At 41.6% G+C, this 20562-nt stretch overlaps 1 protein-coding gene across 4 annotated transcripts in view; it reads right to left on the reverse strand.

Moving 5' to 3' along the window:
• bend5 (BEN domain containing 5) overlaps positions 1-17054 on the reverse strand; it is a 30189-nt gene extending 13135 nt beyond the window's left edge. The window contains exons 1-5 of one of the 4 annotated variants that reach the window (XM_034201721.1): positions 17019-17054; positions 14716-14777; positions 13532-13662; positions 11202-11682; positions 5337-5485 (exon numbers count right to left, since the gene is read on the reverse strand). In XM_034201721.1, coding sequence (XP_034057612.1) covers positions 5337-5485; positions 11202-11682; positions 13532-13633 — 732 coding nt within the window. In that variant the 5' untranslated portion in view covers positions 13634-13662; positions 14716-14777; positions 17019-17054. Of the gene's footprint in view, positions 1-5336; positions 5486-11201; positions 11683-13531; positions 13663-13739; positions 13799-14715; positions 14989-17018 lie in introns of those variants that run through there. The other 3 variants (XM_034201722.1, XM_034201720.1, XM_034201723.1) reach the window with 3 other exon arrangements.
• Positions 17055-20562: the final 3508 nt, after the last annotated feature.

Here is a 20562-nt window from a genome sequence, read left to right on the forward strand (position 1 = left end):
TTTAATCGAAATGTGTTTTTTACTCTATGCTTTGTTTGTATGTCTTTTACTGAAGTCTTTACACTGGCTTCCTGTGTGTCAAAGAATACATTTCTAAATACTGCTGCTGGTTTATAAAGCACTGAATGGTTTAGGCCTAAAATACATTTCTGACCTCCTGCTAAATGATGAAGCATCCAGATCTCTCAGGTCTTCAGGGACTGGTCAGCTTTCTGTCCCCAGAGTCAGAACTAAACATGGAGAAGCAGCGTTCAGTTATTATGCTCCAAACATCTGGAACTCCCAGAAACCTGCAGGTCCGCTGCAACTCTGACTACTTTGAAATCCAGGCTGAAGACTTTTCTTTTTGCCGCTGCTTTTAATTGAACTATTCACATCTTAGACTGCACTGTAACTTTTATCCATGTACTTTTTCTTTTAATGTTTATTTTATTAGCTTTTCTTTTTAATGACTGATTTTAAATGTCTTTTTCTTAATGTCTTTCATTTTTGTAAAGCACTTTGAATTGCCTTGTGTTGAAAAGTGCTATATAAATAAACTTACCTTGCCTTGTACTGGCATCTGTATTCTGTGTGATGTGAGTTTTCTGTGAGATGTCTATGTGAAGCACTTTGAACTGCACTTATTGTATGAAAGGTGCTATGCAAATAAAGATTCATATTATTAATACGTTCTGGCTTTTACCATTTCAGTTTTAAAACCACACTTTTCAGCCCTCATTGCTTTACTCTGCAACACATGCAAGATTCAGACAGTACTAAGAAATATGTCTGTCTCATCCAAGGGGAAAACAAATGCTAGTTCCCAAGGCGCCTGTCACGATAGCACAAACAGTTATTGTATGATAAAATGACATCCTTTAAATTACTTTTACATTAAATTGTGTTCAGCTTCGATGACAACACTGTTCTGTTAAATCCAAATTAAATTACGGAGGGTTGTGGATGCTCTGAATAAAAAAACACACCTAACTGTTGAGAGACTTTATTGTGTAGTATAGTGCCTGTTGAATAAATGACTGTGTTAAATGTTTAATATTCATTTCAGTTCAATTTCAGTGTTAACAGTGCCCTCAATTAGATTTTTGTTTCATTAATACAAATGACCTTACAACACCTATAATATAGTTTATCATAACTATTTCTTTAATAAAAAAGGGTTCAGAGTGAAATAGGGCTGCTCAATTAATTGTATTTTAATTCGCAATTACGATGTTGGCTTGCAAGGATTATGAAAACAACATAATCGAAATAAAACGATTATTCTTTTTTTTTTAAATTTATTAAAAAGATATATATATTCTTTTTTTAATTAGTTTTCTAATTGAATTATACTTAAAGTTCAGGGTAATCAACTGTTAAAAACATACTACACCTTTTTTTCCAATAAATGTATGTTTTCAAAGTAAATGGATATTCGTTTTTAATAATCGTGATATCAATTATTGACCCAAATAATCAAGATTATGATTGTTGCCATAATCGAGCAGCCTAGTGTGAAAGGCAGGAAGGAATACAAAGGGCCTTACAACACCTATAATATAGTTCATCATAACTATTTATTAAATAAAAAAGGGCTCAGAGTGAAAGGCGTATTACCCAACTGTTACACAACCTTTAGAAGCTTTCGACTTAAAAATTGTTCTAGTAATTTCTTAAAAAACAACACAAACAAACAAAGCTTAACAGACTCCTGTCCGGGGTTCCCAGCAAAACCCTGGACAGGCTCCAGTTCATCCAGAACTCAGCTGCCAGGGTCCTCCTCACACGCACCAAGCGCTGGCAGCACATCACCCCCCACTCTCTCCAACCTCCACTGGCTCCTGGTCAAGTCCTGCATCACCTACAAACTCCGCCTCGTCACCTACAAGTCCCTCCATGCCCTCAGTCCCTCACAGATCTCCTCCACCCCCCGTCTCGCACCCTTCCATCCTCAGACTCCGACCTGCTCTCCATTCCCCATTCACGCCTCCGCACCTTCGGGGACCGTGCCGTCAGTGTCGCTGCCCCCCCCCCCCTCTGGAACTCCCTCCTGCTGAAATCCGTAACGCCCCTTCTCTGAACATCTTCAAATCTACCCTGAAAACTCATCTGTTCAACAAAGCCTTCCAACAATAACTAAGACAAGCCGATTTCCCGCCTATCTAGACTTTACTGGACAAAAACAAATGTGCTGTGTATTGTTAAACTCAATAAAACACTATCATGATGACCCTCCTTCTGCTCTGGGACGTTTGTGTCACCAATGCTCCATTTAGTTGGAAAATAATTGTTCTTATTTTTATTCTTATTAGAGGGTTAAAATAGTTTTCCATCTGTGTTGTTTTTTAGTTTTTTGCACCACGACACCAAGTCAATTCCTCCGACCTGGTGATAAACCTGATTCTGATTCTGAAAAGCTAAATGTTAAACCAGATCATAGGTTTCTCAAGGCAGCTCCTATTGAGACCAAATGACAAATCCTAAGAAGCACCACTTTCACTAACCAGGATACATAAGCTCAGGCCTGGATTATCTCCATACACACTTCCAGCGCACGTTGCGTAAGTCAAGCTGATTTCCCGCCTATCTAGACGACTGCCCTGCTCTTCTAGGTGAGCTAATGCATCACGAGGGGGGGCATATGTGACTTTCTCTTCTCCACTCTCTTATCACTGTTAAGTCTTTAGGCCGGCATCCAAAAGGCTTTTCCCCGTGCAGCTAATGTGCTTTAGGCTCCGGGCCAGCAGACAAGCCCTTTACTGCCCTTAAGTTAGACAAGATTGTTTTCATCCCCCCTCTGCTCTCGTTTATCTCCCTCCTTCCTTATCCTTCTTCCTGTTGTCCCTCCCTTCCCCTCCTCTCCTCTCTCACTGGGGCTAACCTGTCACTCACTTTAAATTCCTCTCGTGCAAATAATTAATATGGGGTCCCTGATGTAGGACACTTCTAATTTGCAAGTGTTCTTCACGCTTGAAGTGGCTTCAGGCCCAAGAGCTTGTAGTACCCCCATCATCAGAGACAGGACGCTGGGTGAGTTACAGCGCGGGAGAAGGGGTGAGGGTGGAGGGGGAGTAAAGAACCCTAACAGGCTAATAAACACTGATGATGCTGGCTGAGCTTGCAGGAACAACAATAATCTTCTCAGCCTTGTTTACCGGCTAAAGGACTGATCGACTCTGACGGCAGGTTGCCAGGTTCATGGGAGTTAAGAGGAAACACAGCATTTCCTACAAATCAGGAAACACTTCCCACGGACGAGAGGGGAGGGATACAAGGGAGGGAAGGGAAGTCAAATCAGGGCTGAGAGGGTGGCGGGATATTCGGTGAATTGAGGGTGAAAGTCCCTATGTGTAGTTTGATATTCGACCAGACACAGGTGTTTATTCCTGTTGTATTCACTCTTATCTACTTCTGTCAATATAAAGTGTTTTTATTCATCAAATAGTCGTATGCTCCGTTTATGACCTGGGAGAGGGGTTAGCAGTGTTTGTTTTTGTTTATTGCGCTTGTTTTTGGTTTGTGAACGACGGGGGAGAGGGTGGCGGGATATTCGGTGAGTTAGGGGTGAACGTCTCTATGTGTAGTTTGACATTCGACCAGATGAATAAAAAGTGTTAGTTTTATTCACTCCTGTGTTTTTTTTTTACTGCACATATTTCCATCCATCCATCTTCTCCATTATCCGTGGTCGGGTCGCGGGGGTATCAGTTCCAGCAGAGAGCCCCAAACGTTCCTTTCCCCTCATCAACCAGCTCTGACTGGGGGATCCCAAGGCGCTCCCAGGCCAGCGAAGAGATATAATCCCTCCACCTGGTCCTAGGTCTACCCCTTGGTCTCTTCCCAGCTGGACGTGCCTGGAACACCTCCCTAGGGAGGCGCCCAGGTGGCATCCTTACTAGGTGCCCGAACCACCTCAACTGGCTCCTTTCGACGCGAAGGAGGAGCGGCTCAACTCCGAGTCCCTCCCTGATGACCGAACTTCTCACCTTATCCCTAAGGGAGACACCAGCCACCCTGCGGAGAAAACCCATCTCGGCCGCTTGTATCCGCGATCTCGTTCTTTCGGTCATAATATTTCATTAGATTCTATTTCAATGTAAATACTGCAAATAGTTTTCTATCTGTGTTTTAATTGTATGTACGCACCACGATAGGTGTTGGGATCAGGGGGTCACAGGTTCAAACCCCACTGCAGTCAGCATGTCGTTGTGTCCCTGAGGCACTTCACCCCAAAGTGCTCCTGTGGGGATTGTCCACAGTATTGAGTATGTAAGTCGCTTTGGATAAAAGCGTCCAACAAGTAACCTGTAACGACACCAAGTCAAATTCCTCGTACGTGTCAACCCAGCTGGTGATAGACCTGGTACTGACTCTCATTCACCTCTGTCAATATCAAGTGTTTTCTTTCATCGTACTGTATGCCCTGTCTATGACCTGGGAGAGGGGGGGTTTATTTTGCTTTTGGTTTGTGAATGACTTTCTGTTATCTTTGTGTATGGAAGGTCCCAAAAATAAAGTCTGATTGATTGACTCCCAGCAGCTTCTACTGAAGCCTTCCGAGTAAATCGCTAGAACGCCGACACCTCCTCATCTCCACCACTCCCATGTTTTCTTTTGTGTTGCCATAAGTTAGTCTCTCTGCGTTGGTGCGCGGGGCTAATGCTAATGCTAATAATGCTAATGCCAGCAAATACAATGGCGGCTTCAAAAAACTTTTCAGAGTTTTACGGGGCGTGGTTTGCAATCCGCCCAGCCAATCAGAAATTGGTACTTTTTTCTCCCCAGGAAAGTCCCACCTCTCATAACAATGGGGGTAAAAGTTCTCGGAACTAAGTTCTCTTTTTGGTGTGAACGCAAAATTCCAGGCACTATCGGAACTAAACGGGAAAAGTACTCCGGTGTGAACGCACCACATTCTCAACAAAGTAACGATATGATTCCCAATATTAATTAAAATGCTTTTATAGATTTAGAAAATGTAGTAGGCTATTATTTATTTTAAATGACATGCATCCGCTAAGAAAAATAGTTATTTTCTGCATGATGTAGCGTCAGTTTCTCCATTGTAGTAATGCTTGTAACTGCTAGTGCTGCCCGTCCGTCCCATGAAACTTATCTTCGATGCATCTGTCATCACGTATGAGTCAACACTACTCAAATATTACCTTACCATTTGCTTCTTTTGTTGTTTGCTATGAAAAGCAGGCTTACCCTGTACATATAATACAGTCAAAAGACTTGTTCAAGAGGATTTGTTTGTTCATTTTGCTCAGAACTGGACAAGACCAGACAGCTTAAGGGAAACAAGAAAAGCCAGCTAAAGGAAGAATGCCCCTCAGCCCAGTGAGACGTACCTTCCCATCGTTGCAGGTGTACACTGTTCTGGGTGAGGGGGAGTAGCTGGAGCTGGTGTTGGCTTCTTCTCGGCACGTCTCCTGCGCCTCAACAATGGGTTCAACAACTTCAGCCTTGATTGTCTGAGTGCCGTTGTCATGCATAGGCTCTGGAGAGAGATAAAGATTAAAAAACATTAAAGAGAGACTCTTCCGCCCTCACCACATCACTCAAATAATAATAATAATGCATTTTATTTATATAGCGCTTTTCACAACTCAAAGACGCTTTACAGTATGAGGGAGGGTAGACAAACAAGGACAGGCAAACAAGTAAGTAAAAAATAAAAAGGCAAACAAGAGGAAGTTGATTGAGAGGGGGGGGGGCTTATGGGTAGACAGAGTTGAAAAGATGGGTTTTGAGGCGGGACTGAAAGACTGTGAGGGACTTACGGTACGTCCACACAGCAACTTTTCAAAAATCTTGAAAATCTTGGAGCTGGGCGTGTCTGAAAGCTTGGGGATTTTTTGCGAGCAATGCGACCAACAACCAATCACATGAATCTCCCGCCCCCGACATACAAAGCAAAAAACCCCGGGGATTTTATGAGAGCAATATATATATATATATATATATATATATATATATATATATATATATATATAAACTCCCCAAACAGGCGAAACCCTACCAGTTTCACCCACTGTCTCTGCCACCTCCCTCCATGCCTGGTTCCTCCGGTTTGTATCCAGTTAGTTCTGGTCGTAAAGAACCGGGTGATTTGCTACCGTAATTTCTCGTTTGGAATATGAGGAAATGAACTGCCGTCTGGTTCTCCCTGCTTACACGCGGTTTGATTGGCTAGCGCTTCTACTGTCAGATTTGCATAAACGTGATTTGATTGGCTGACGCTTCCAGCTCAGCTTCAAAAGTTGAACATTGCTCAACTTTTGAATCCTGGAAATCCTGGAAATCTTCGCTTCGCTCCCCCACAATGCAGTTCGGCGAAAAGCGAGGCAAAGTGACGTCACCCCCATTCAAAGTCAATGTGCAGAGAAGCGGTGGAAGCAGTGGAAGATTCGTCTAAAGCTGCTGTGTGGACGTACGCTAGAGGGGGTAGAAGCGTAGGTAGGACCAGAAACCTTTTTAAAGCTTCTGCTTGCCCGTGTTTAAAGTGACTATTTGAGAATGTATTTATTTGTATTTCTTTTTTGCTTCTTTTTGTTATAATTATTATTAGAATCGTGGTTTTGTTTCTGACATGTTCAATACATTGACTGATACAAATATATTTTAAATATTAAGCTTCACCACTATGTGTCCTACTCTTCCAGTTTAACCTTTCACTTTCCAGTTCTCCAACAAAGTCAGTGCAGTTTGAGCTTTAACCATTTTTTAAAAAACCATTCCACTTTTCTGCATTTCTCCGCTAAGTTCAGCAACACACGACTTACTTTGTGTCTGTAGCTAAAAGCAGCTACAGACACCATTCAACTAATAACATATTCCACTTTTTCTGTATTTTCAGCTAAATTCAACTACACATTTGCACAGCCTACAGCATTTTATAGTCTAGTTATTATTATTGTCAGTCAGCACCTTAAGCAAAGCTCACAAACACACTCAGTAAACAACCAGTTGCACTTGAACCCCTTCAGAGTCTGGAAGCAGTGTTCTGCTCTTCACCCCTGCACATTTCGCCCCTTCTTGTCTCACATGCTTCCTGTTCTGGGCCCAATGCGTCCGTGTGCCTCGAGACACTCAGATATTTTAGCCCAGTAAGTAAGCTGGCTTGGTGTTGGGCCATGTTAAGCCCCAATGTAGCTGATGAGTTTTAATGTGTTCCCACAGCACACCAGGCTCTAATCTGCAGACGTCCATTAGAGGGTCCCGGCAGACCCTGTCCTGATCTACGGGGGGTCAGAAGTCAACTCCAACATCTGGCAAAGCTCCAGTTTCTACACTGCAATGACACCGCTTTTAATCACACTTACACCCAGGAAACACCGCCTACTTAAGCAGTGTGTGTGTGTGTGTGCCATAGGACCTTTTCTACCTACCTACCTACCTACCTACCTACCTACCTACCTCTCTACCTACCTACCTACCTACCTACCTCTCTCACCTACCTACCTACCTACCTACCTACCTACCTACCTACCTACCTACCTACCTACCTACCTACCTACCTACCTACCTACCTACCTACCTACCTACCTACCTACCTTCCTCTCTCACCTACCTACCTACCTACCTACCTACCTACCTACCTACCTACCTACCTACCTACCTACCTACCTACCTACCTACCTACCTACCTTCCTCTCTCACCTACCTACCTACCCACCCACCTACCCACTTAAACACCCACCTACCCACCTACCCACCTACCCACCTACCTACCTACCCACATGGCAGGTTAAATAGAGCGGCATATTAAGGAGACTCTGGTTGGTTGGTTGTAGAGTGGCAAGGGGCGTTATGTATGACTGCAGCATAAGTGCTTGAGTTGACTGCCTGAACTAGGTCGCAGGCTTCGCCCCATTAAGTGCCTTTAGCAATGACAAACTTAATGGAGAAGATAGGACGGACAGTACCACAGCAGTAATGTTGCAGGCATTACAGTGCCTTTTATTTAACTTCCTGTATTGGATTAAATACTTTACTGATGCTGGACTATATTGTTGTTATAATGTGTGTGTCTCATAACTATTACAAAAAACAATAAGTTTTAATTTACCTGAAGTTTTTTTTGTGTTTTGAGACGAACACTTCCTCACTGACTGCTCATATTCCACCCATAGCTGTGCGAGAGGAAAGATCTGTCTTTGAATTCCCTTGCCCATGATTGTTTCTTTAAATCTGATATTTTAAGTCTTGTTGGAGAGTTCAGGAAACTGTTGCTGTTGAGGAAATGTTGATTCAGTGCATTCAAAAAAGGGCTGAACAATACAAACGTTGCATGACTTCCTGTATGAGCAAAATGTGTCTGTTCACACTGCTGCAGGTGAGCTTTTGAAACCAATATCTTTACAAATTGCGACCTAATAATTCATCCTATTTGGCTTCACTGAACTCACAACCAACTTGTGTTTTAGGAAGGTCACTCGTCATTAATCCTATTCTAATCTGTCAACCTAAAAAGCAAGTCAAACCAAGCAGTCCTAACTCACACTGATCTACTTTGGTTTCATTTGTAACGTTATCTTAAAATCAGAAGAGACACACAGAATTTTAAAAGCAGTCCTAAATGCTCATGTCTGTCTAAGACGAAATATATGTTCTTAAAGCACAGTAAAACTATTTAAGGGCCTTAAGTTGAATCTTTTTTTCTAACTTTACAACAATGACGTTTGGCACTGTTGCTAAAAAAAGTAAATGGATCCTTTTCAGGTCATAGGATTTAAATCAGTGCGTTGTCTAAAGACACAGCAAACAATAGGATTAGACTAGATCGACACACAACCTGACTGTGCGCAGAACAAAAGGCTCTTAATTGCAGTGCTCCTACTATACAAGTACTCCTTTAACTGTTGTGCCTCTGTTGTGGCAGAGCCTTTTCATTCAGAGCCCATTTACACGGGAACGCAAACTAACCAAATTCGATATCAAAAAAGTCTTCCGTTCACACGAGACCGCTCGACCCGCTGGAGACGCTGTAGTACATATGCCGGGCCTGTAAGTGGCGCTGTACTTCCGCCACAAAATACACGAAAAGCAGCGAAGAAGACCCCGAGCATGGTTGCCATGGTTGCCCTTGTGTATTCTCCGCGGTGGATTTAGCAACATGTAGTTCATGTAGTTCTCCATGTCCACGTGTTGCTCATGGTTGTGGCAGAGGAGCAGTAGATTTTGTACTAACATCTGTAGCATGGTCAGTAGCGTCTGACAGTAGCTACTGACCATGCTACAGCAGTGAGCAGCAGAGGTGCGGAGAGGCGGGGCTATGGCTTCATCGTTATCAGGAACATGATCGTATAGGACGTACACACGGAGCCGTTTGGCCCCCCAGAGCGTTTGCGCCGCAGATCTTTCCACCTTGGGACCCGTTATCGTTTTAGGGGTCCGTTTCTCGTGTGAACGAACGGGCTATACGAAAGAGAAAAGTAGCGGATACAACCCGTGTAAACAGCACATCAGAGGATCTTTGGAATCGTCTTATATTTCAGACACAGAAAGTTAATTTCGTTGACTCCTTTAAAAGCAAACTCAAAACCCATCTCTTCGCATCTGTCTTCCTTGTAAACTAGTTTCCATCTCCATTAGCATCACTTCAGTCACGTGCTTTCATCACATGGCAATACTTATGATGTTGTATAATTCCCAAAGATATTGAAGTGACTGTTATTTTGTTTCTATTGATTGTTGAGTTTTTATCTTAATGTGTGCACATGTGTCTGTTGATTGTGTATATATAGGATATACATATTTGTATATATTTGTATTTTTGTATTTGGGATTGCTGGAAACGTATTTTGATCTCTCCGTCTGTACACACAAACTGAAAGATTGACAATAAAGTTGACTTTGGCTCAGGGTTAGGTAACCCTAAGCCCTAACCCTGATAATACATTTGGATCTGACTTCCAGTGTTGATTAGGGAGGCAGACAGTGTCCACACATGTAAGAGTGGGCTGAAGACTTTCCTCTTTAGTTCAGCGTACAGTTAGGACTGGCTTTTGAAAGAGAAACTTCTGCAGCAATGGAGAGTCAGGACTCAGAGAGACACGAGGAGAGTTGGAGCTTTGATGTCAAACACTGGTAGTTTATTACAAGTCAACGGCCGGAGAATTCATATCACAAGTCACAGCAGCAAAAGGTGCTGACTGCACGGGTGGGTTGTCATGTCAATTCTGATCAGCCTATCTCTCGATAGACATCTGTGGAGCTACAGGAGATATCCCCCAACTAGAAATACTCAATCACTTGTCAGTGGTGTTTAGAAGCCAGCATTCTCACAGTCGTAAACCCCCCCATCAGGCCATAAAACTGACACTTAAGTGCTGGAGCACATTCCTTAAAGGAGATAACAGAATATTGGTTGGTTATTAACGTCAACAGGCAATAAGGTTAAATATCGGAGGAGTAAGGAGTAAAGACAAAATGATTCCCTCACAGCTTTAAACTCACTTTTAAACATCTTATAAACATTTTATGGAATTTTAATTATTGTATTTGTGAGGGAATAATTCTTCCTTACTCCCAAGATATTTAACCTTATTGCCTGTTGAGGTTTACGACCAAACCCTGGCTCTGTTATCTCTCTTAAGGAATGGGAGGCTCCAGCTATCTTGATAAACCAGTTCAACTCTCGGTCACGAAATGGTTTACGGCTGTGGGAACGCTGGCTTTCTAAGCTCCACAGATGTTTACGCCTCCCCCAATATGCTCATTAACTCTCTGTAAACTAGTTAAAAGATCTATCCAGAGATAGGCTGGGCAGAATTGACATGACAACCCACCCGTGCAGTCAGAACCTTTTGCTGCTGTGACTTGTGATATGAATTCTCCGGCCGTTGACTTGTAATAAACATCAGTGTTTGACATCAAAGCTCCAACTCTCCTCGTGTCTCTCTGAGTCCTGACTCTCCATTGCTGCAGAAGTTTCCCTTACAGTATTCTAACTGTATTTGTGTCATTGTGTTTTGTACCCATTCATCTGTATTTTCACATTTATCCTGTCTTTTTACTCTATTCTCAGACATGTTTGTTGTTGTTTTTACATTATCATTCGTGTTTGTTGATTTGTGAAGCCCTCTGAGACAAATGTGATTTATGACATATATAGGCTATATAGATACATTTGAATTGAATTGATTTGAATATAGTGGGTTAAAGGTCGCTAATAAACGTGTGTGTTGGTGTGTGTGCTCCTGGCCTCTCACCGCTGCCCAGTCTCATGAGTAGTACGTCCTGCAGCCTCCTGTTGAAGTCCCTCAGCTCTTTGACTTCTGTCAGCAAGCTGCCGTACTCCTTGAGCTTCTTGGCCTGCTGCACTAGCTGCCTGCGGGTCCTCTCCAGCTCCTGCTGCAGCCTCCTCATCTCCTCCTCCTGCTGCCTGTAGCTGAGCACCAGCTCCTCGTACAGGACTCTGGGAACCACCGCTGCAGACACACAGTCCGTTTCCACCTCCAGAAGCTGCTGCGGCTGTGGTGGATGATGATGAGGCTGATGAGGCTGATGCTCTGCCTCCATATCTTCATCTTCGTCGTCTGCATCCTCTCCCTCTTCACCCAGCCGGTCCTCATCCAGGTCTTCCTCTCCCTCCATACAGGAGCTGGCTGCGTTCCTCTCGAGGCGAGCCACTACTGCTGCGAGGCTCTTAGAGGAGTTTGAAAGGGGCCGTCCGTGGTCCTGAGACAAGGCCTGGAACAAATAACAAGGGTTCATTTAGGATATCAAAGTCAAAGGCAACTTTATTGTCAATCTTTCAGTTTGTGTGTACAGACGGAGAGATCGAAATACCCTTTCCCACAATCCCTAATACAATACGTTAATAACCGTGCAATATATACCTAGCTGCTAAATCCTCAGAACTGTTACAGGATGTGTATTTTGTAAATTGTGTAACTTTTTTTATTATAATACTTTTGTATGCTTCTTAGGTAACATTGAGCTGTCTTTGGCTCGTTTCTGCTGTAACATCTCCCCTCTGTGGGACTAATAAAGGGATTCTGATTCGGAAAAACAAATATATATACAAATATGTATATACCTATATATACATAATCAACAGACACATTTATACACATATTAAGACATACATAAAAGCACAAGAATCAATATATACAAAATAACAGTCACTTCAATATCTTTGAGAAATGTACATTAGTGCAAGACTGTCCATAGCAGCTTAAAAAGTGCCTTGTGTGTGTGTGTGTGTGTGTGTGTGTGTGTGTGTGTGTGTGTGTGTGTGTGTGTGTGTGTGTGTGTGTGTGTGTGTTGAGTGTCTGAGTGTGTGTGGTTTTAAAGTCCAGTGGGGCGGGGGGGGAATACAGGCCGATGTAGTGACATGTGCATTGTAAAAACTTTAACAAGTTGATCATTAAAACACAAAACAGGTGTTTGGAAGAGGGCCGAATACACTTTAACAGAATATCTCAACGGTCTGCTGCATCAGTGCACTTAATGTGAGATGTTGTGATTCAGTTGAACACTTAGCAACAACAGGCAGTTTGTTTTGACTGTTGATCTCACAGGAACTGGGAGAAGAGGAGTCAGCGAGTTCTTTGATGAGCCGCTCAGAGGATTTGTCTGTGGAAGGGCAGCTGTCCAGAGTGCTGAATTTGTGTTAATCCAGCATATGGTAAAAATAGCATGGGGGAGTTTGGGTGTCAGCCAAGCTTATTGAAGTGTAACAAAGTTTAACCAATAGATAGGTTAGATACAAATAATGATGTTCCTGTGTATGCATCAACATGACACATGCTGTCATACATGTGCCCACGGTTAGTGCTGATATAAGTGTGGTTCAATGAGGACAAAATATTAAGGGTCCTTAGTGACATGACACAAGATGGTCAATATAAGTGGGATACTTCACTAGAAATGCACTAATCTGAGCCACCTCAAATATGGTTGATTTTAATTTGTTATCAATCAGAGTTTATTTTATTTAATGTCACATATTTTAGATTTTTCTCAGTGGACTTTACAGTTTGTAGAGAATATGAATACCACACACTCTGTCCTTAGACCCTCACATCGGACAAGGAAACCCCCCCAAATAAAAACCCCAGTTAATGGGAGAGACCCCCGAGTTAATGGGAGAGACTCCCCAGTTAATGGGAGAGACCCCCCAGTTAATGGGAGAGACCCCGAGTTAATGGGAGAGACCCCCCAGTTAATGGGAGAGACCCCGAGTTAATGGGAACATTGATAATACTTCTGGGAGAGAAACAGAGGAGGGATCCGAAGTGCAATAGCTGTCGTGTGTACATTGAAAAGATAATAGATAAATATTACATCATTAATTTAACGTCTTTGAGCATTAGGAAAAGCGCTATACAAATCCCATGTATTATTATTATTTATTATTATAATATATTGATATACAATATACCATAACAAAGTTGTAATTGACTCGTTCTACAGTATTATTAGATAAGATCTTTCAGTGTAAACAAGGGGGAAGTTTGATGGATTTCATCACTGGTGTCACTAAGAGCACAACTGGGTGTATTATGAAGTGTGATATCTGATCTATGGAGCCTACCTTTTTATGTCTGAGTGGCATTCTCTCCTCTCCAAAATTGTTCTCAATTGAGTTTCCTGAATTCTTGATGGACATCTTGGGAATTTTCATCTTCTTTTGCATTATACTGTCTTCAAATTCCTCTACTGTATCTGTGGAGTGCAGAAATAAGAAGCAGGGAGAAACTCGTAAAGTTTTCAAAAAGTTTTCATAAAACTTAAAAAAGTACCTGTAGAATTATTTCATCCATTTGTCAAACTGGAGCAGAGGGCGCTTGGTCTCTCCATTCTGCTACAACAAACCAACTTTAGCACCCTTAGCATAGAAGTTAAATGTAAGATAAACAGATACACATAGTCCTGGCATCACGGCTGTAACACAGTGTCACTCACTGCTGCTGTGTGAGGTGTGTTAAACAGGTCGGTGAGGACCAGACAGCTCAGTTTGGGGATTAGTGATGCAGCTAAAATCGAGCATGGAAAACCACCGTGAGCAAACATCACTGAGACTAACGTTAAGCATGTTATTTTACACCACATGTATGCGCTGTCATGAAGCAGCCATGACATGTCACTGACAGCTATATGTCCATTCATATCTGGTGATGACTGCAGCACCGCATCCGCTCTGTGGCATACACCAACAGATAAGCTAACAAGCTAACCGCAACCCAGAACAGGGGCTTCAGCTACAGTCTAGTCTACATGTCTAGACCTTTAAAATATACACATGAGGGGTCCACCACTGTCACATGTGTTTACCATGTTGTGACGCGGCTGCTAACTAGCGCGTCAGTGCTAACATGCTAACGCGGAACGAATACACATGAAGCTAGCAAGTGTTAGCTGCGTGTTGTAAACAACCGAGGTGCCTGTGTAATGCCACGTATTAAACGACACAAAAACTACTCTATCGAAACAAACAAGCACTCTGGGAGAACAACACCCTGAGTGTTTATAGTCTGCATTGCTGTCAAGGTATGGCTACCTACCAAACTTATCTTAGCATATCTCACTAGCTTATCTAGCTAGCCGAGGACGTTGTTGTGGCTTCAGTGTCAGACAGCTGATCACGTCTCTGACAGATCGGATGAAAAAAGGACCGGCTTTGACACCCTGACACGTTCCGCGCACGTCAACGTTACTTAGTGATGAAAAAAGAGCATTCAAAAGGAGAACCGCTGATGTATTAAGAGGTTAACTTACCTGCAAGGGCAAGGATCTGCGCTTCGCTCGGCTGGCCTGCACTGCTGCCATTCTCTTCAGTTCTGTGAACCAGATACACCTTCTGATTATCAAAATCTGTCCTGTGCAGAGGTCTGAAATCTTCCACTGTGGAAACGGGCAACGCGTAGCACATATCGTCTTCAAAGAATCTAACAAAAGCATACATTATTTACTTCTCTTTGGTCCTGCACTTTGGATATGGTTGACAGTTTTTCCTCACAAAGTATTAGAAAAAAATATATACACATAGGGGGGTTGGGGAGGGTGTCTGCGCTCGGCTACTCTTGCCTGGTCCACATCACCAGGGAAGATCATCAAGGCATGAGTAATAGACATAACATCAACTTTACTGTAAGATAAGTATTAAAAAACTACTTATTTTATTTATGTAAACATTTAAAACACTATCTCATAGCACATGTAGTACTGTTTATTTCAAATATCCACATATTAATATATCATTACAGTATACAGTATGTATTCTACTGCGTATTATTTCTGCTTTTATCTTATTCTATCTTACATGTACATAGTTGACTTAATCCTGTATTTTACTTGCACCATTTTTCATTGCACTATTTCACTTCCTTATTTATTTTATGTCGTAAGTATATTGTATATTGCACTGTTGATTCGGCCTTGGGACCTAACATTGTCATTGCAAACAACTAGTCTTATAGCTATTGTGCAAATGACAACATATGAATCTTTGAATCTTGAATAATAAATTCATTTTTGATTTCTTAAGATATCCAAAATCAAATCAACATATTTAAGAAAAGTGTGTTTAGTTCCAAGAATAGTTCTTAAAAGGATGAAGCAGGACATGACAGCTGTCATGATTCATTGTGATCAATTAAGACACCAATTACTTCTCACTCTAAGGTCATTGTTTCGGGGAATACATGGTGATTACCTGCAGCTTCTCCTCTGCTGCTGCATCTCAACAGAAAGACTTGAGGCCAGCTGACGGAAACAAACTCTTTGTTATTGTCAGACATGCAGGTGGTTATAAACACGGGATGGATTCCTCTCAGTTGTTTCTCTAATGGAGAGCACCACAGTCGATAAATGACACTAACAATTTCGTTCTGCTTCGGCTGCTGTAATTGAAAAGTAAGTGATGCAGAACTTTATAAAGCCTTTTTCCCCTCTCTGATATTTCCTTTCATAGTTTCAGACATTTAGTTAGTTATGATTAGGCCTGTTTGAAATGCCAGCTTCCCTCTGATGTTGTTCAGTGTGCTGTATGACCGCTTCCAGAGTCTGTTAGATGTATACAAGATCATTTAGAAACAAACAAACAAAGCTATAACCATAACTCTCCAAATATAATAAATGTCATTATATGTCAGTTATTGGAGCGGTGTTTTCAATACAAGGGAGTTGTTACATGCTTTGCTTTGGAATAGCTCACTGAAGCACACTTAAATATATTTACAGAAGCTACATCGTGCAAAAGACAGTATAATTAGAGTACTTTTAGGCATGGTAATTCCTGTACAGTATCAATGCACTGACGCCTTGGCAGATTGCCTGAAACTATATCAGGAATGAGAGTGATGGACAAGAGATTGGAGAAGCTTCAACAAGTCGAACAGAGGATTACTGCTAATCTGATCTTCTGTTCGATGTGCTCGTCAACATGAGGCTGCTCACTTCCTGCAGTCTTTCAAGCGGCCGGAGTTTAAAGAGGAACACTTGTCCATTTCAAAGTCTGGTGTGATGTTACTACAGCAAGTTCAGTCAAAATGCAAACTTCAAAGCTACATTTCCTAAATCCTTACACGTTCATGTAGACCAGGGGTGTCAAACTCAAGGCCCGGGGGCCAAATCCGGCCCGCGACCTAATTTGATGTGGCCCACAACGAATATAATATACAATACAATACAATTGGTGTAATTGTTGAATATTTACTTTCAATAATTTGCCCTAGACTTCTGCTTTCAGACGTAGTTATTTAGGAAGATATTACCAGACCTGATAATAATCCAATGCAGGGACAACAATGTAATATAATACATTATTTAATATATATAATATATTTACATGTATATTTATTAGGGCCGGGACTCGATTAAAAAAATTAATCTAATTAATTAGAGGCTTTGTAATTAATTAATCGAAATTAATCGCATTTTTAATCACATATAAATATTTGACCTAAGAACAGTGAGAAGCAATTTTTTTCACATGGATTTTAGTATACCTATAGGCGCATTCACACAGCAGTACTTTTCCCACAAAGGTTCATGAGAATTTAGTTCATGAGAACTCATACCTGGGGGAGGATTAGGCAAATGAAGCCGCTGACGTCACTTCTTCTTCTTCTTCTTCTGCTTTGGGTTTACTGGCAGGCCGCAAACCACTTCACGGCGTATACTGCCGCCCAAAGTCCCCGGCCGGAAGTCCCCGGAGTTGGGGAAGGCTTCAGTAGAAGCTGCTGGGAGTCCCAGCAGCTTCTACTGAAGCCTTCCGAGTAAATCGCCAGAACGCCGACACCTTCTCATCTCCACCGCTCCCATGTTTTATTTTGTGTTGCCATAAGTTAGTCTCTCTGCGTTTCTGCGCTGGGCTAATGCTAATAATGCTAATGCGAGGATAATAAAATGGCGGCTTCACAACACTTTTTGGGAGTTTTACGGGGCGTGGTTTGCAATCCGCCCAGCCAATCAGAAATATAGCTATTTTCTCACAAGAGAGCCGTACGAAAGTCCCTGCTCTCTAGCAGCTCTCTGCTCTCTAGCAGGGACTTTCGTGGGGGTAAAAAGGTTCTCATGAACTAATTTTAGTACCGGCTCTTTTTGGTGTGAACGCGATAAAAGAGGCTAACGTCCACGCTAGCTGCTATATGTTTTGCATTGAGGTGATACTTGAGGCTTGATGTGCTGCGGTGATATGCGAATTCCTTTTTGCATAATTTGCACACAACCGTGCTCTTATCGACGCTTCCATCCGTCCGTTTTTTAAAACAACATTTCCCACTGTTGTTCACTGTGGTTTGTTGTTGTCTGAAGTCATGAACGTTAGTTGGTGCTCCAGTATAATCGGTACGCCTGAAACTCATCGAGTGAGAAACGTTCCGCGGTGCAAAAATAAGTGCGATTAAAATACGTTAATTTTTTTAACGCGTTAATTTTTGTGTAATTAATTAATCTTAATTAACGCGTTAAAGTCCCGGCCCTAATATTTATATAAATTACAACCGGCCCTTTGAGTGCAACCATAATGCTGATGTGGCCCGGGATGAAATTGAGTTTGACCCCCCTGTAGACATTACATTACATTACATTTAGCTGACGCTTTTATCCAAAGCGACTTACAATAAGTACATTCGACCAGGAAGACACAACCTTGAAGAAAACAGAATCATAAAGTACATCAGGTTTCATAGAGCCAAACATTTCAAGTGCTACTCAACTGGCTTTAGATAAGCCAGTCCTTTATTAGTATAAAAGTGCTTCGTTAATAGTTCTAACGCTCGAAGAGGAGTCGAAAGAGATGAGTTTTCAGTTTGCGCCGGAAGATGTGCAAGCTATCTGCCGTCCTGATGTCAATGTCTACAAAGATAGAAGTCTGCCTAGAGACAAGCTGAGCAACTTAGATTTATTTTATTTGACGGATGTGTCAATGACATTCCCATTTACTACAGTAGACCTGCATCCTTCCAGAAACAACTTCCAATTGGTCAAACTAAAGTGAACTCCCCACAATGCTTTGCTTTCATTGACAGCAAGTCCCAGTGGCTGCCATGACTTTTTATTTCTATATAAATATGTATTAAATCGTTTTTTCCCAAAATTGTATAACTGTCACAAAACCTAACTCCCCCAGGAAAAATAAATTATTCACATTCTGATCATGTTGCTTTATTTTCTTATTAAATCAAATAACTAAACAAAACACTTTTTTTAACAAGTATTTTAATACTTTCTTATTTAGTTTTTAGCTTGTTGTAATTTGTATTTTCTTGGCTTTCTGATGACTGTTTTTTAATCTAATAATATAATATGTCTTAAGGCTTTTATGGTTTTTATAATATTAGTATCTATAATCTAATGACTAACACAGTCCTGTTCATGCCAATGTCCTTTGAACAGTTGAAAATACTGTTCATGTCTGATCTCCTACTCTACAGCATGTCAGCTTTTGTTGAAACTATTCTCATGCACTTAAAGTCTCACAGTTTAACTCATGTGCTCCTTTTAGGTTGTATCATTATTTCATGCTACGTTGCTCCACTGCACTGCTCATAGTCTGCAGGTTACATTACACATGGCTTTTCTTCTGGATTATCTAAACAAAAGCAACATTTCAAAGACTGCAGCCACGTGTTTGCAGGTATTGTTGGTTTATTTGCTAACACACACAACATCAAACAAACCTAGGATGCTACATTTCAGCCTCTCAGGGAGAACACTGATTTATTTAGGACCCACAACCAATGGGGCGAGCTATTGAAGTGCGTCACAGCTACAACTGGTAATGTACTGTCATTTTTAAACAGCCCATGTCCAGCCGCATGTTTTTATTTTTGCCAAATTAGACTCAAGACTCCTCTCTGACTTTTACATTACAGTCAGTCAGAGGCTTTTAATGAGAACATATTGAACATATAAGAGTAAGAATGCACTCTCGCACAGACAGACAGACAGACAGACAGACAGACAGACAGGCAGACAGGCAGACAGACAGACAGACAGACAGACAGACAGACAGACAGACAGACAGACAGACAACAGACAGACAGACAGACAGACAGAGAGACAGACAGACAGACAGACAGACAGACAGACAGACAGACAGACAGACAGACAGACAGACAGACAGACAGACAGACAGACAGACAGACAGACAGACAGACAGACAGACAGACAGACAGACAGACAGACAGACAGACAGACACACACTTCATTTGTAATCACAGGGCCTGGTGCAACAGTTAGGTAAAAAATGACCTTTCCAAATCCATAACGGTTTTCAATTATCACACTTTAGATACCAGTTAAATGCTGTGGGTCTGTTGTTGGGTGTTGACTTTTCAACATCACGGGAATTAAAAGCACAGCTGCTATGAGGTTAATAAATCCAATCAGCCCTTTGTTTTCATAAATAATTACTTTAACAAACAATATCCACTGAATTGTGATAAACTATTGACATGCTAAAGCAGGGGCTGGCCAACCAGTCAGAGGTTAAGAGCCACATTTTTTCTATGTTTCTGCAAAGAGCCACATCAAACACACAGTCACTGATACCGCTTGTTTCAGTTTTTTGTTTTCTGGAGACAAGATTTCAACCACGTCACTGATGCATCTTTGTGGCATTGGGATATATATTTTTTAAATCCTCTGGAGCAGAGAGAGGAGCTGTGGATTATTGTTATTGATTAATGCATCAGTGTTTCTTAGGGTCAAAAACACTAAACTCACAACTTAAAATGAAAGCTTTTATCTTATTTAATAAAAGAGCACATGTTCAATATGAAAAGTGACAGTAGTTAAGATTATTTGCAATTTGGTGCGATATATATATTTAAAAAAAAAAATTATATATATTTTTTAAACACCTTGAATTTCAGGGGGGGGCGCGGGGCTCCGTTGGCGGGAAACACTGGATAGTGTTTAATCAACGATAGGTTTTCCCCCCCTCAAAGGTGATTGGTTCACTGCATCGCAGGTATTATTGTGATTGGCTCTTGGGCCACATCAAAATTAGACGCGCTGTCATCCTCTCATACTGACACCTGACACCACACATACACAAATAGGGAGAGCCGGGACGAAAGTAACACGGGACGAAAGTAACACGGGACGAAAGTAACA

The sequence above is a fragment of the Gymnodraco acuticeps genome, unplaced genomic scaffold (genome assembly GCF_902827175.1).
Source record: "Gymnodraco acuticeps unplaced genomic scaffold, fGymAcu1.1, whole genome shotgun sequence".
NCBI lineage: Eukaryota > Metazoa > Chordata > Actinopteri > Perciformes > Bathydraconidae > Gymnodraco > Gymnodraco acuticeps.